The sequence below is a fragment of the Strix aluco genome, chromosome 4 (assembly GCF_031877795.1).
Source record: "Strix aluco isolate bStrAlu1 chromosome 4, bStrAlu1.hap1, whole genome shotgun sequence".
Taxonomy (NCBI): Eukaryota; Metazoa; Chordata; class Aves; order Strigiformes; family Strigidae; genus Strix; species Strix aluco.
In genome coordinates, this window is record NC_133934.1 from 95,474,474 (window position 1) to 95,488,046 (window position 13,573).

A 13,573-nucleotide genomic window follows, 5' to 3' on the forward strand; every position below is an offset into this window, starting at 1 on the left:
GCAGTCTGCCCCTGGAGACACGCGAACTGTTCGCAATGTGTTGTGGTTTGGAAGGGGCAGTCTCTGAGACATGGAAACTGGGCTGTCGTTTATCTTGCTGTGAAACTAATCCCTGATTTGGATGCCCCATTCCGGCTTGTCTCAAACATTTGGTCAAAACCAACTTTCCAAAGTGGTGTCTTGAATTGGACTTAGAATACCACAGAGTTAGTCACACCAGTGTGGTCTTGTGAAGTCCTGAGAGAGAGAGCAAGCCTGGTTTTCAACAAGCTGTGCCTCTTCTCAGAGCCTACAAAACATCTTATCAGTGAATGTGTGAAAAGAAAACGTATGTGCCCTTTCAGTAGGAGTTAGGAAAAGCTTTCAGCATTGGAGCAGTGCATCTGGCTAGCTCAAGAGTTGCCCTCTCATGGCTCTTGACTTCTGCGAGACTCTCCAGCAGTTCAGGTATGGCTCCCATTGTGCTGCCACAGCAGCAAGGCTGTGTTGACCCAAAGGCCGCTGGTTAATGTACATCCCTGGCTGAGAGAGGAACTGAGCAGGCAATAGCTGCTGAGGTTGACGTCACTGAGTTGTCATTGGACTCAGCTGCACGCATGGTCTAACTCCATCCCACACTGGGAACCCTGGAGAGTCACTGTTATCTCTTCCTTGGGCTCCCAGAGCTATGTGGTATTTATTCTGTGGTTCTTGGCTATACAAAAGATTTTTGGGTATGCATCTCGTAAGAATAAGAAAGTTGGCCGCACCTATGCTTGCTTTTGGCATGTACACCATTTTTAGGGTTTCATTTCCTATTAATATATTAAACAGAATACAGTAGTTTAAAACCTGGCTTTTTCATCCTTAGATCAGTACTAGAGCAATAATGCAACATTCCCTAGCACTCTGCATCTTTCATCTCCTTAAGATGCTGAATTTATTATGGGAAGGACTTGAGCAACACTCTGCGTTCCTAAGTAGCAGAGCCTGCTACAGGTTGATCCAGTTCACAGAGGGCTCTGCGGAATGACATGCAAGAGCCATCTATGTTTTCTCTAGCTCTTTAGTACCTCTTACCTGTCTGAGGCTGTAGAGCTTCTGGCAATGTTCCCTCTGTTGTGCTTTTCTCACCCTGCCCTTGGAAAACAAAGTTAGAGCCAAGCCATGCTTTCTGCAGGAGAAGCCAGTACCTGCCACCTCCTTCTTGGTTTGGAGCAAGTGTGCCTTTGCCATGGGATCTGTGAACTGCTTGCTGTAGCCTGGCCTGTGGCTGAGCTTAAAGAGTGCGCTCTTGAGGTTACGGAGAAGACAGCTGAGCTTAGGGGATCTGCTGGTCAGTCGGCTGGGATGCGGTGCCTGCACCCCACATGTCCAGGCCGTGGCAACAAGTGCTTTAGCCTCTGCTTCAGGTCCTGAGTGCACTTGAGTTTCCTCACCTTGAGAAGGGGCTTCAACTTCTGCTGAACCAACAGTGTGTTTCATGACATGACCTGCTGCTAGATGGGATGTGAGTACACAACCAGGGATGGTGGCAGCAGCAGCGTAAAGCCACCCCATAGGAGCGCGGGATTATACAAGAGTGGGGTGGATGACACTGCATATCAGTATCACACCCCTTTGGTTTGACTTGCTCCATTGAGACGCTGAAACGCTACGGGTTTTTCCAAATAAAATAACTCTTTCTAAGCAGGCTGAGGCTTTGAGGGGACTGCTTTTATCGCATCTCTTCTTCATGGTGATAAGATCACTTCACAGGGGATAAAATTGTCTCTTTAAGAGCCAAGGAGTGGTAGCCTTGAACAGTTCTGGGCTCGGGTCCAAGCAGAGCCACTGACTTGCTGTATGACCTCAGACAAGTCTCTTGACCTCCTTGTGCTTCAGTCAACCCATCTGGAAAGCTCAGTTTAAAAAAAGCTGAGCCTCAATGAGAACCAGATGCTGAATCAGAGCTGAGCTTTCTTGAGTAAATAAGTGTATTACAAACAACAACAAAGCCCCTTTTCCAACACATCAGTAATCCTGCAGTTGATTTAGATATGCTGACCATGCTCAAAAAGCCTCCATGGATCTAGCTATAGAAAACTTTGTTTCTCTAAATTCCCTGGTTGGTTCAGCAACTAACTCTCTCGCTATCCCTGCAGTGGGCTTGAGCAGCCTGTGGAGCATGAGCCCCTGCATCCATGGTGGCTGTGGACAGACGGCTAAGCATCTACCTGTTTGCCTCAAGTTAATGACACTGAAAATGTCCAGGAGGAAATGTTGTTTTCCTTTGAAAGTGAAACTTGTTATGTTTTGCATGTTTTTTCCCCTCTGTGTCTCATGAGAGTTATCAAGGCCTTCTCTGAGACACTTCTGCTTATGCAACAGGGAGACCGTGTCTCTTATCAGCATGAGTGGGCACACAGTGCTACGTGTGCATTATTTATCCCAAACCCCATCAGCCTTTTCTCCATCGTTTATTGAGGACACTCAGGGACTTTTTTAACAGTTGCTTTTTTAAACTGGAATTGTTTGCAGGAGACTGTCCTTTGTGATGACTTTACATTTTAGGAAAAATGTTCAGAAAAGCTTCCTGATAATGTAATGCAGAGACTCCCAAATTGTCCAGGAGCTGAGCCTGTAGCACTGGCAGCTCCATGCTTTACTTGTACCTGCAGTCTCTTTGAGACTTGGGGTGAGTGCTTTCATTCATTTTCTGAGTAGGTCAGTTTTGGGATCTTCTCTGCCTGCCAGTGCTTGCTGGTCCCTGCTGCTGCTGTGCAAAGCATCAGGTCTCCTCTTCTAGCTCTGCTGTTTGTGGGTTGTCCATCAGTGCAGGACTTCAATTTCCAGCCAAGGGTGCAGGAGCATGGCGAGGGAGAGTACCAGATGGAGGACTCCTGAAGTGAGTGGGCCTGGTTTAGAGGGCAGGAGGTACGGTGGATGTGAGGTTGGGAAGATTGAGGTGTAAATTAGAGTTCTCGCAGGGCTATGGAATTGGGACCCTAGGCTTGAGTAAAGGAGGATGCCGTAGTGGGAAGAGGCATTCTCACAGGCAGTGGACTCAGAAACTTGTTATGAGGAAGTGGAGACAGATTTTTTGCTTAATGTTGTTAGATGTTTTCCATTTTGACAAATGACAATGAAGGAAGAGGTGGGCTTGGAAGAGCACCTTCCCCTATGCATAAAGTGACACAGCAACCTGTTGCCCCTTGCCTAGCACCTGTTCTGAAATCCTGCTGCTTGTGGAGCTGATTACTTGACATTTAGGTTAACAGAAACTTGCTGGACCCTTTGACATCTGATCTGAGATTATATTCTTTTGTATGTTAAGGAAAGAAATTGAGAACAAGAACGTAGTTATACCACTGTATAAATTCATGTTTCTCCCATATCTTGAACGTTACAGTTCTGGTTTCCTTCTCCCAAAAATGTTGCAGCAGAACTGGAAAAGGTTCAGAGAAAGTCAAGAATGATGATGAAACTTCCATATGAAATGAAAAAATGGGCTAGGACTGTTGAGCCTAAAAAAGACACGAAATAAGGATATTAAGAATATTAAGCAGAAATCAAAAGTGACATGAAGGAGAGGGATAGACTGATTTCTCCCAGTACAAGAACTAGGCAAAACCAAGCCAGCTCAAAGTAAATGAGGTAGTTTTTCATGCAGTAGGTAGTTCTGTGGAACTCCTTATCAAGGCATATTGTGCATCCCAGCACTTTTATTTGGGCTCAAGGGGAATCGGGACAGGTTTGTGGCTATTGAAGGAGATATTAAATAAACAGAAACCAGGTCTGACTCAGGAAGTCCTAAGCTCAAACTAGTTAGATGCTGAAAGAGTATTAGGGGGAGCTATTGCATGTACTTACCCTTTGTTTTTCCTCAGGCAGCCACATAAGGCTGCTGTTGGAGGCTGGGCTATGCGAACTTTTGATGCAACAGTCACATGTAACCATTGTATATCGGTTTAGTAAAAAATGCAAAACTTTTGCATCAGCCTAATTTAGCCTTCTTCTCTATGCTTTCAGCTGACAAAAGATTTAAATATATTATGGTTTTGTTCCTGCTTAAAATAGGGGATAATGTTAAAAAGCAAAACTTCCTGCCTAGCTCTGGTAGAGGAAGTGGGCAGAGGATAAGGGAGCCTGGTGGCAGGAGAGCAGTGCAAGCTCTGTGCAGTGACGTGCCATGAATCCTTCACCCCACCAGACACAGGACTGCTGTGTCTTAAGGCAGTGGGGCCACAACCTCAAAATACCAAGATTGTCCACATTAAAGAGCATGAAATAATTCTTTGGGCCTGCACAAGTGAATTGTTTTGCAGTATTTCTAATGTCACCTGCTGTATCGCTGTGTGATTTAAATAGCATTCAGTGCTGCTGCTACTTCTCCTGTACAACCCCAGCAGCCTCTGCAGGCTCTTCTACGTTTCCTTGGCTCTCGCAGCACCGTGCTGGCTGTGACAGTGGTAACGTGCTTTCTGCTTGTAGCAGTGTGACAGCTGAGAAATTATTTTTCAATTAAGAAATAATTGCAGTAATATCCCACTTCTTTTTTAGTGTGGGAGACTAGGAAATGCAGGTTATAACTTGCTTGAGATCATGCAGGGATCACTGATTGGAACCCAGTTGTTCTGCCTCCAGTCCTCTGCTTAGGTTGGTTGATCTTATTAAGATATTGCCATCTCTGAGGGGGATGATGAGATGTTTGGACTGATTATTTATGGTGAGGAGTGTGCGTGGTTGTATTTTACTCAATTAAATTTTATGGTGGAAAGGCAGGAAAATAAGTGCCCAACTGCAGAGTCCTCCTTTGTTTCAAGCTATTGAGGAGGAATGTCCCGCTAGCCTTTTATAGTCTCTGGGTTGGGTTGTTGGGTTGGGTTGTTTTTTTTTTTTTTGTTTCTCTTTGGTAGCTACCCTCGCCAATGGCAAAGGAATCTTTCTGAGGACTGTACCACAGCAAAAAGAATAATGATCTAAAAATAAAAGCAGTGAGGCAACTTCTGTTAACCCCAATTATGTTTTTCCTGATGTAACGCCTGACAAGACGCTGGCGATGGGGGACTGCAGCCACCCGCCGAGGAGAGCCCCCGAGCCGGTGAGGAGGAGCGGGCCGAGACGGCCCTGCGTGAGAGCAGCTCTGCCGGGCAGTGTTTGCGCTGTGGCTGCTGTGTTTATATCGCTCTCTAAATTTAGCCTCTGAGTCATCAGAACTGCTGACGAGAGGCTGCTCTGCCCGCAGGCTCCAGCGCTGCACCTGCCTGCCCGCCTGCTTGCAGGCTCCCCTCGCAACCAGGGCCCTGCGCCCCCTCACCCCTCCGCCAGGATATTTTCCCGTAAAAACTTTTAAAGTGTTATTTTAACCAAAACCCCGAGGTATGCTTTAATCACTAGGGGGTGTCTCCTCGTGCGCACTGAGCAGTCTTGGGAGCATGTCCCTCCTTCTGGTGGTGAGGGAATCGATGCGAAGTAAAAGTCAGTCCGTCCCACGGCCTGGGCAGGTTAGGTGATAAACAGCGTAAGCTGTGAAAGAGCTCTGGAAGTTCACACTCGGAGTCTGAGTGAATAAACTTGCCTGTTACTTGCTGCCTGTAGCTATGGCAGTGGGAGGGGGTGGGCATCTTCTGGGCGCAGAGGCGAGGTCTGGGCATTTCTTCCTGCACCCTCGTGTCCCCTCACAGCATGGGGGTGACTTTTTCCCCCCCAGACCTTGTGCTGCAGGTAGAGAGATGTGGCTCTGTGGAAATACAAGCAAGACCCTTATTTACTGTATTTGGGGAAAATAAGCCAGTGTGCCCCCCGGGGGTGCAGAAGGGGAAGGCTGGGGGCCTGGGAACGAAGTGGCCGGTGGTTGCCCTTCCCAGGTTGCCGTCAGCTGGCTGTTGCCATGGCGTCTGTCTGCTTCCCCTTCCTGCCTGCTCTGGAGAGGAAGGCGTGAGTGGCTGCGTGTTTGTTTTTGAACTACAAGAAAGTTGAGAAAGGGCTCACCTGCGCAGCTGTGCCTGCAGCAGGTTTGGGGCAATGAACATCTGGTTCACTGAACGAGCAGGTTTGCTGCTTGGACCAGCGCCCCAGCAAGAGTCAGTGCCGTCCACCCTTCTTGGGCTGGGCAGCCCGTAAATGGGTTTGGGGGGGGTCTCCTGCACCCCGCATCCTTCCTGCTGCAACTGCTCCTGTATATCCTCTCTCCATAAACACGCATTATCTTGCTTCGCAAAGCCTGATGGAGGAAGCAGTACTTGAGATGATGCCTCCCTCTACCACAAGAAGCCGCAGGGCTTGCAAGCCAGAAGGATGCAGATCCTCAAGGAAGATCCTCGTCCTCCTCTCTGTGTCACCATGAGAAATTGTGCTGCTACACTTCTCTTTCGGTTTTTCTCTGTTACTGTCTCATTTTTTTCCCTGCTGCTTTTACACATGCATTATTCTTTGGTCATTAGGAATCACAGCTGGGAAGATTTGTATTTGACTTGCATTGGCCTGCATTTCTCTCTCCAGCGGGGGACACCTTCTGTAACCTCTGTTGCCTTGGGGACTGTGACTTTCTAGTCTTTCTAAGCTAAAGCATATTTTGTGGTAGCACAATATGCCTCCAGCCACCTGGCAGCCAAAACAGCCTTCAGCAATGAGTCAGCAACTGCTCCCGGTGTGCAAGTATTTTTGTTTTCAGTGAATAAATAAAATCCCAACAACTTACTGCTAATACTTGTATTAGTCGTTAAAGGAAGAATGATGGTTTTATGTACACATATGCCATTATTCTTTTTGTGCTCTAAATGTGCCATTTATGGCCATATTTTAATCCTTCTAGTTAGGATGAACCCTTAATCATCTGGAAGCCAGGAAGCGAAGTCAGAAGTTGACCATGAGATCAAGAGGGTAGACGGGTCTACCCTTCTGTGTATGTGATAGGAATGTATCAGACCCACATACAACATGTGTATGATGAATATATTCTTTATTTTTTTAAGGAGGGATATTAATGGCATGTATGTATCAGGTGGAAAAGTGAATCCTATTCATCAGTTAAACATTTATGCTCAAGGATTCAAGGAGCTGTATCAGAGGGACAACATTTTCTTTGAGGTATATTACCTGTCCTGATCTTCCCTTGATCACCCCATGCAAGGGCTTGGTAGGAGTAAAAAGCTTTTGACATCTGGGGTGCTATTTGACAGATATATATCTGTATGCTTACAGTGTGAAACATGTATTGGGAATTAGTTATGGGGAGGAAATAAATGTCAGGTCAGTCATGTCTCTCTTTCATTTGCTTCCAGTAAAAGTCTTGCTGTTTTTTTGTGTTTGTTTACCAGTATTCTGGCTTTTGGTTCACCACAGTTCATGGAATAGGCTTCACTAATGTACTGTTGCTGCAGAGGACACTTTTCCTGTAAAATGGCCTTTCCTTGTGACTCATTGAAGCATTCATGTTAATGCCTCAGACAGACAGTCTCTTAAGGATATCCCCTTTAAAAAGCAGCAGCTGCAATAGGAAATGGTTTTATGTGTTTCCAGCTTTGTGTTGACTTACTGTATTCACAAGTCTAGTCTTTAGTTACAGTTAGTATAGAGGGCGAAAGGGGCGTCTTTCCATCTCGGGAAGGGAGCTTCAAAATGTTCATTGTGTTACGTTACCGCATGGAGGTGGCAAAGTGTTCATCCTTGATAGTTTTGTGCAGTAGTGACTCTGAGGATTGAATTGTTTTGATGAGGGACAAATCAGCATAGTGAAGCTTAGGAAAATTATACACTTGTGCCGCAATAGTTACGAGTCTTAGAAAACTGTAAGAATTGAAACATATGACATCTGAGAAAATTAGATGCCAAATTCATGGAGTCATTCTCCTGGGTTTTCTGTCCTTCCTGGCAGCTAAATTATACCACACCAAAAAGCCCTCAGCCTTGAAATATTTGAGTGTTTTGGTCTTGGCAGAGGTGTATCTAGGGAGAAGCTACTGAAACTTGTAAAAAGGACATTTTTTAGGCTGGGACAGTTCTTCGCATATACTGTTTACCTCTACTGCAAAGAATAGCTGCCATTTCCATTCTGTGGCTCTTGTCCCACACTGAATTAGTACCACAGAAAGCAGACCAGCCCAGAAGTGAAGCCATAACTCGGTAAACCCCGTTAGCTAGGCTTGCTGCTGAAGCAAGTCCCAGCTTGCTCCTCTTCTCAGGTCACCTTTCTGTTGTGCTGGCACAAGCACCAGCTTGGCTACATGATGCCATGGAGCAGATGGATTAGGATGACCTGATCGATAGTAAAGGCAACCTTTTTATCAGATTAGTCTGGCCTTGATCATTGTCCTGTTCTAGTTCACTTTCCTGCACTAGTGTGAGGAGGAAACAGCGTGAGCAGGCTGCTTGAGTATGCAAGCTGGTGAAAGTGTGGGGGGGAGTACACCACCGTGGAAGGAAATACTGACTGAATACGGACCCGGAGAAATACAAGCCCTAGGTCTAGGAATAAAACCTAGAAAGCTGCCTTGGGCCTAGTGCTCTATTTTTTCACTTCAAAACAAAATTAATGGTGTCAACATCCTTCATAAAGTGATTTGAGATCTTATGCTTCTTATAAGCAGAGAGAAAGAAGGGTAAAATAATTCCTATTAATGCTCTTGCATGGAAATCTCCTTGAGTGTCTTAGGCAAATAGTGGGAAACATTTTTAACTGGAGAAGGACAAAAATGCTGTACCAAAAAAGTGACTTCAAGAGACAGTGAAATAAATACAATAGAATATAAACTAAAAATATATTAGTTTTTCTCAGTATTTGTGATACCACATTCCACTAGTTCTCTTGCATATCTGTAACCCATCTTAAAGTAGACCTCTACAACACTTATTTACCAAATAAAACCAATACCCAATACCTTCCTCAAAAAGCTGCCCCCCTTCAAAGAAAAGGGAGGAGGATGAGCTCAGTCCTTCCACTGTTCTTCCCTGAACATGGCCTCCTTTACCTGTCAGTGCAAAGAACAAGTAATCCTTTTCTTTGAGGTGACATGTAAAATTTAAGGAGGAGTCAGAATATTTAGAAACGTGTTATGGTGTGTGAGAAGCGCAAAGCGGCCTCCTACATGAAGCAGGGCATTAATACGGGGATTCTTACATGTGTTTGTCCTCCTGAGAGTGTGGAATAGCTGAAATTGCACATGCCAAATCAGCACACTTCTGCTCATCTGCTCCCAAATTAACCTGATTTATAAAATTCCATGAGAGTTTTCATTAAAGAGAGTCCACCAGTTGAAGCTGAGATATATTCCAAGTTTAGGATTCTATATCAATTTTTAAACATCCTTTTGCATTTCCCATACTAAGTCCCTGTAAGACAGTTCTTTACCCTCTTGGCTGCCAATAGAATAAAATAATCTGCCAAAGGAGATTGTCTTCAGAGCATCTATAGTGTGTTTGTCCACTGTGCTCCCCTAGCATAGTTCCCTGCTTGTGGAAACTGCAGAAGGCATTGTGCTTGCATGCCACTTCATTGACATGCTACCTGAAGATCTCTGTTTAAGGAGCAGTCTGCGTAATAGCTTGATAAAAACATGGTCTCTAGATGTCATCGGGACATTGTGGTTCCACGTGCATGTTTGAGCAGGTTTGGGAGTGTGGCTTTATGGAGGAGGGTGAGAAGAATCTCTGGAGTTTAATGAGGAAGGACAAGCTTGGTCAAACTGAGAGGCGAGTAACAAAACAAAAAGCATCTTGCTTTTTGAGACCAAATTAGTTTTTTGTAACCCAGCCCTAGGGGATAGTTTATAAATTATTGTTTTCACCTGTAAACCTAACAATGCCTGGGCTATCAGTACGGGCTGAAGCCGGGGCTGGTTACTTTGAAATAAATGATACCAGGCTCTAGAGTTGCTGTCTGTGGGTTATGCTCCAAACGCAGTGGTGTTGAAATGTCTGATGGGATCTGTGTGAACTCTTCTAAATCCAGGAGACAGCTGTTAAGTCTTGAGGGTAAGAAGAATGACCCACTGCTAAGATGCGAGATGAACACAGGTTTTCTGAAGCCTGTTTCATGTGTACTTGTGATTCAAATGGCACAGATCTACTCACACTGAATTACGAACATAATTTAATGACTATCTGGGAGGGCTTTGAAGAGCTGTCTATTGACACATCTCCAGTACACCAACTCCGGTTGCAACTCTCTCTTATTTGTGATTACATAAAGAATGCCTTGCAACCGTGTTGTTCTGCCCTGTTGGGCTAATCTGAGTTGAAACATCTTGTTCATATAATGTGCTTCAGTGCTCTTTTATGAACTCCTGTGTACTGAGGCAAAGTTGTTGGAAGCCAGTCTTCTGTTTCCTTGTCTGCTGGGAATTGGGGGGGGGACAGGGGGGGATTGGGGCTGGTTTGTTTTCCAGAAATGATCAGTCCGCTTAGCAAATATGGAATTCTGGATGAGAAAACAAAGGCTGACTTCTAATAGAGGTTGGTTATTGAGGTGAAATAGTATCCCAGGCTGGGCAACGTAAAGAGAAACCCACCTGTTTGTATGAGATGCCATTAAAGTGCGGGAAGGTGGGGGTATAATCGGAGCCACTTTTGCAGGGGTGATTACATATAACAAAAGAAGGAACAGTGTCCCTGCCCCAAAGCTGCATTATATAGTCTGGTGTCCCCCTGAAACTCAACTCCCATGTTTCTTCCTTGACAATGGGACCTGAAATAACCTCTTGGTTTTGGTTTTTTGTGTGTTTTCAAGTATGTTCTTGCTTAAGGTTTAATTGGCTCCAGTCAGTAGGAAAGGGCTCCAAGGCTGATTATTTATGGCTTACTGTCAAAAGTGGCTATAAAAAGGGCAGTATTATCTTGGAGATGCTGGGAAGGAAAATGTGGTGGGGGGAGGGTGGGGGAGTGTGTGTGTGCACGAATGTGTTTTCTTGTACTAGATGAAATCAGAGTTTTGCTGTCTCAGCAGTGTGGTTTAAATTGAAGATTAACCCTTTGACCTTCACGGTGTCAAATCACTTACAGATGGATCACCAGTTATATTTTTTTCTTTTTTTTTACTTTTGGGGTGAAGGGGGGCTTTTTTTTAAAAAAAAAAAAAAAAAAGGTTGTTTGTTCATGCAGCTGGGGCTTTTGAAAGGCTCAGAAGCCAATCTGATTAAAAACAGCACTTGGCTAAACTCTGCAAAATCCTACAAGCAAAAAAAAAAGTTTAATCCTCTTGTGCACAATGCATAAAGGGTCTGCTCTTTTCTTTTTGTAATGTTAGAGCTACAATTATTTCTGGAGAACTTATCATTTCCCTCTCTCCCCTCATCCCTTGCTGCACCCCCTTGTTATGCTGATGGGATTAAAGTGTCTGCTCTTGAAAAGTGTAACTGAGTTGTTATTGGAAAAGAGAAGTGGTATGTTGCAATTTTAGAAATATAAATAACCTTGCTTCAACTGTTCTCCTCTACAGCATCAGCAGAACAGAAATCAAGTGTGGTGGCAGCTTTTTCTCTTCCTACACAACTTGGCCTTAAATGCGGAGGCGAACAGGAACCACACTGGGCAGAGGTGAGCTTCACCCGCCTGTTTCAGGCCGCACCCAGTCTGCAGGGAGCACTGAACAAACACTGGTTCGGGGGCGAGACATTGCACACCGCCGGCCGGATGTGAGGACTCTGAATTTCTGATACTCGTCTTCAAGTTTGGGGGTTTTTATGGACTCTTCTTTGCTGCTGCCTGCCTCATGAGGCCGGGAGCTCTTGTCCAACACTGTCGAAGGAAAGCCAGAATGTGGGTGTGTTTGGTAAAGCTTGCTGCTGGTTCCCCGCGCCGGTGACCTCTGTGCAAGGGAGGCAGATATTGGACTAACAGCTTCCTCTGCCCTGTGTGTTAGTCAGTGGTAGAGTGCAGGAGTGTCATTTTGGCTGCTAGTTAAGAACGATGTCTGGGATTGATGACTCTAAACATACTTTGGGTATCTTCCAGAGCAGAGATGCTCGATTCCTCCACGAAGAAAGTTCTTTTTAGCAATGAAAACATTTAAGTAGCTCATATCCAGCAGGTTACTTACTTTCTGCATGGATTACTCTTTATTCCTTGCACCCTGTGTGAGAGAAAAATCACAAAGAATCTTTCCATAGGGCACCAGTTGCAGCTCTCTCACAGGAAGTAGTCCTTTGTCATTGCCGTCAACAGACAAAATCATTTCAATGGAACAGTCTTAAAATTAAACCTTCCTGGGGTTGCTGGTGGCTATTAGTTTCTGCCACTGTTTGCTTCTAGTTCAGTGTTTGCAGTGCCCGTGAGCCAGCATGAAGCCAAAAACCGTGGAATATGACACGTGTCATTCTTCTACAATGCTAATGTATATGTTTTTATTAGTTTTATGATGGGTGTTTATTTTGTTTTGTTTTTCTTTTCTCTTACTATAATGTGGTTGGTCAGGAAGGCTTAAGTCCCAGGCATCCAATAGTTTTGCTTCAGAATTTGACAGGGAAATTAATTAGCAACTAGTCTGATATGTACACTGTACAAGCAGTCTGTCCATTACTCTAGTGTGTAATGTTTGGAGGCTGCTGTAAGCATATATTGACTAGCAGCAGCAATATTACTTCAAGGGAGATCTTCTAACAGTTCCCAGTTTGTATGCACTCAGAAGTTTGTCCATATGACTGACACGATTGGACCAGCACAGGGAAATTACCCTACCAGAAGGAAGTAGCCTTAAATATCGATGGCTACTTCTCCGTAGCCTTAAATATCGTTAGTTCACAAACCCGGTAACAACTAGGGTAAAAAACAAACGGAGAAGCAATACAGACTTTATTTTCTTCAGACCATTTCCCTATTGCCACTGCACCTTGTTGTAGGTCTCCAATGATACAATGAACGTGAGGAAGAGCTGTCCAGAGAATTGCTCTTCAGTCTTGTTACAAATGTTGACTTCAGGTGCTGAGGAATTCTTCTGCTCTTGGTCCACTCTGAAAAATAAGCATTACTGTACGGGAAGAGTAGTTTACTTGCACATACACTTTCTCCTCCACCCCTCTCTGCATATCCTTCTCTAATTCATGTTTTCTCTGGTATTTGTATAATCTCATCATTGCACTGTAGTGTCTGGTAACAATTTGCTGAACACAGTTAAATTTGGACTTTCTCCCTCTCTCCCAGCCCCATCCTCTTGGTTTGCATCCTGCTCTACTGTGGCAAAATGTACTTTAGCTCCCCGAAAGAGGTCCCCAAGCCCTTTTCACTTTCATATACTCACAGTCACTCTCTTTCAACATAAGGAGAGTTTATGTGAGAAAAGCTTTTTTTTTTTCTCCTCTTACGTTATTTTTCTAGCTAGAGCTAGAGTAATATGTTTGTCCATGATGGTTAATAATTCATATAAATGAATCTCAAGTAATATTTTGGGGGGTGGGTTTTATGGAGAGGGAGGGTGGGAGGGTATTTTTAAGAGGGGGGATTGTTTTTGGTTTTGTGTTGTTTCTTTAAGCATGTGCACTACAGAGTTACCCAGAGGGATACAAGTGATACCTGTTGCTGACTATGCTGCAGCAGTATGGGAAGCCACTCTCTGCCCATGTTGACAGAGATGAGGCTTTCCATAGCTTGCTTTGCACAGTCTGCTTGGAGTAAATGCTGG

The 13,573-nt window shown here is 44.6% G+C and overlaps 1 protein-coding gene across 3 annotated transcripts in view; it reads left to right on the forward strand.

The window, feature by feature from the left end:
- Positions 1-13,573, forward strand: part of BMF (Bcl2 modifying factor) — a 39,167-nt gene that overhangs the window by 6,113 nt on the left and 19,481 nt on the right. For 2 of the 3 annotated variants that reach the window (XM_074824463.1, XM_074824464.1), the window contains exon 5: positions 11,396-13,324. In XM_074824463.1, coding sequence (XP_074680564.1) covers positions 11,396-11,497 — 102 coding nt within the window. In that variant the 3' untranslated portion in view covers positions 11,498-13,324. Of the gene's footprint in view, positions 1-11,395; positions 13,325-13,573 lie in introns of those variants that run through there. The other variant, XM_074824465.1, reaches the window with a different exon arrangement.